The 2,562-nt window shown below is 42.5% G+C and overlaps 1 protein-coding gene across 2 annotated transcripts in view; it reads left to right on the top strand.

The window, feature by feature from the left end:
• LOC138044606 (DNA ligase 1-like) overlaps window positions 1-2,178 on the top strand; it is a 29,279-nt gene extending 27,101 nt beyond the window's left edge. Inside the window, exons 14-15 of one of the 2 annotated variants that reach the window (XM_068891082.1) lie at window positions 200-330; window positions 1,856-2,178. In XM_068891082.1, coding sequence (XP_068747183.1) covers window positions 200-330; window positions 1,856-2,002 — 278 coding nt within the window. In that variant the 3' untranslated portion in view covers window positions 2,003-2,178. The remainder of the gene's footprint in view (window positions 1-199; window positions 331-1,855) is intronic. The other variant, XM_068891088.1, reaches the window with a different exon arrangement.
• Window positions 2,179-2,562: the final 384 nt, after the last annotated feature.

The following is a 2,562-nucleotide window of genomic DNA, read 5'->3' as shown; positions in this document are numbered from 1 at the left end:
ATGTTGCACGGGCTCCTAATCTAAATTCGATGTGTCCACTTTCTATTTGCTCAGTCTGCAAGGAAAAGCGACTCCAGCGTGGATCCGGATCGACTTGCACCGCGGAAACCTTGGAGTACACGCCAAAGCCGGACGGTCTTAATTTTTAGTTATCGTCTTTAGCTAGCTAATCTTCTTAAGCCCTTTCCACTTTTTACAGGAAAAATAAAGGTAAAGATTGTAACGTCTAAAGAGGCACTCGAAAACTTGGACGCCGATAACCAGAAAGACGTTAAGTTGCTGAGCGAGAAGGAGGAAACTCAGTTTAGGGACATGATTCTGAACTTACTGGTAAGTTGAAGTATCATCCACTCAAAACTACAGTACTCCTGTCCAGGGCCGGGCCAGGTTGTTCGAAAGATGATTTTAAAACTTCTTTAATCCAGAATTAACCTAGTATATTTCGCTTTCATTTTTTCAACTTTTTGGTGAAAGTTTCTTTTGCTTATTTTTGTTCGTGAAGATTGACTTTCTCTAGCTAATGTAAAAGGTTAGAGAAATAAAGTCCTCGGTTCATTTTTAATCTAGGATTAGCATTAAACGGCTTTTGAACAACCCGCCCTAGTACTCCAATGCATGTTTGGTGCGAGTTTTACCGTGAATCAGTGGCTCTTCATCTAGTGTTACAGAAATGTCAAAGCCCAAGAAACCGAGTCTCCTTAACTCAAAACGGAAAAAGTCCTCTTCTAGTTTTCGCTAGAGAAAAGTCTGCATTTGTAACAAAGGGCCGGACTCAGAGATAGGTGGAGGCCCATTTAAAAGGTATCATGCTTAAAATATATCGACTGACGTCGTCATTGTCGATACTGACCAGTGTGGACAAGTAGAATCTCTCCTCGCGAAATGTACATTAAATACTGCATTGGACCTCTTATATTCCTTGCGTAACTGCCGGTGCAGGTGCATTTAATAGGGAGCTTAAGCCTGCGTGTTTTTGAGACGCGGACGCCAACCGTCCATCTCTAATGGAGAAAAGATACATAGCAATGTAAATGTGGTTGTGTGACAGCCAGTTAAAAGGGAAAATAACTCACTTCCGGTTGCCGTCCGCGTCTCAAAAACGCGCGTGCTTAGGCTCCCTATTTTTTAACCAAGGAGTAGCACAAAGCGCGCAATTTCCTGTTTCCCAACGAATTTTCAGTGGCTCGTTGATTTTCTAAGCTATGTTAGCAATATCTCATTCCAGACTCAGCTTTCCGTCGATATGGAGTCAATCTGCTTTGCTTGGGTAACAGTAAGCCCTTACTGCTTCCTGGATTGACTTAGGAAAGTCCGAATAAACTCTGATGTCATGCACCATCTCTAAAGGCTCTGCTTTGGTGTACTATTTCTTGTTTATCACCGAAACGAAGAAATCGCGCACTATTGGGTCTTGAGGCTGTGAATTTCTTCCTTTGCAGGCAAAAAACAAGTTTCCATCGAGGTATACTAAAATTGGAGGCGCGTTCTCATCGTCTACTGAACTCCGAATGTCCCTTGCTGTTCACCTCCAAGCAACGCGCCCGAAAATGTTTTAATCGTTGCAGGAATAAATAAGATAAAATAATCTTTTATATTATCGTGCTATATTATCTCTAGCCCTGCGAGCAGGCTACTCGGAAATCGCGCGCGTGTTACATCGCGGCGAAGCCGCATGAGCGGAATGGGGAGAGGAAAAGTGAGCCTCTCCCCATTCCTCTCGCCGGCTCGCTGACGCGGCTTCGCCGCGATGTAAGTTTGCAAGTGAGCCTGCTCGCAGGCTATATTATCTCACTGCCACACAGTGTCAGTGGCTAGTTGTTAAATGGTAACTGATAGTCGTTCTTGTTTCTTCCAGGGAGGGAGTCTAGAAGCTGGAAAGGAGCGAAGGCGTCAACAAGATATGGAAAGCAATTACAACTTGGTTTGGGATGACGACAAGCTTCAAGAAGTTCCGAGGGAAGACGATGATGCAGACGGAGAAGTTGAAGTCGAATCGTTCTAAAAATTTCATTGGCAGCGACAACGAAAACATCAACGTCACTTTAAATATAACTCGGCTCGATCGAAAATTGTTAGCGATTATTCCATCTTTTTCATTTTTTTGTACAAAGTGGACGAAGGATCCAGTAACTGGATAGATACGACAGGTTTTGGTGTAGAAATAAAAATTAACGATTCAATGTTTCGTCAAAACCGTGAAAGAAACCTCCAAACCACGGGAAATGTATACAATCAATGAGTTTGTTTTCGAATTTCCTGAGTACTGCCATGTTAAATTTGCATACATGTACGATTAAGTTGAACCAATGGCATTGCCGTTTCCGTTGTCGTTGCCTTTAAACAAAAGAAACACGTTCCCGTGATATTTATGTGAAAATTTTGATAAATTTCGTTGTCAATAGAGCCCATTTAGTGGAGTTGTTTTATAACCGAAGCAAAAAAAAAACCAGAGTAAATAAGCCATCTTCTATATGTTCTTACGTGCTCTGGCTGGATAAGTACGAGTTCCAAAGGTGGAAAATTTGGGCATGCACTAAAACCAGGAACACCGGCACACCCCGG

The sequence above is a fragment of the Montipora capricornis genome, chromosome 1 (assembly GCF_036669925.1).
Source record: "Montipora capricornis isolate CH-2021 chromosome 1, ASM3666992v2, whole genome shotgun sequence".
Lineage (NCBI taxonomy): Eukaryota > Metazoa > Cnidaria > Anthozoa > Scleractinia > Acroporidae > Montipora > Montipora capricornis.
Note: the sequence above shows the minus strand (reverse complement) of the source record. Positions and strands in the feature narration are given on the sequence as shown.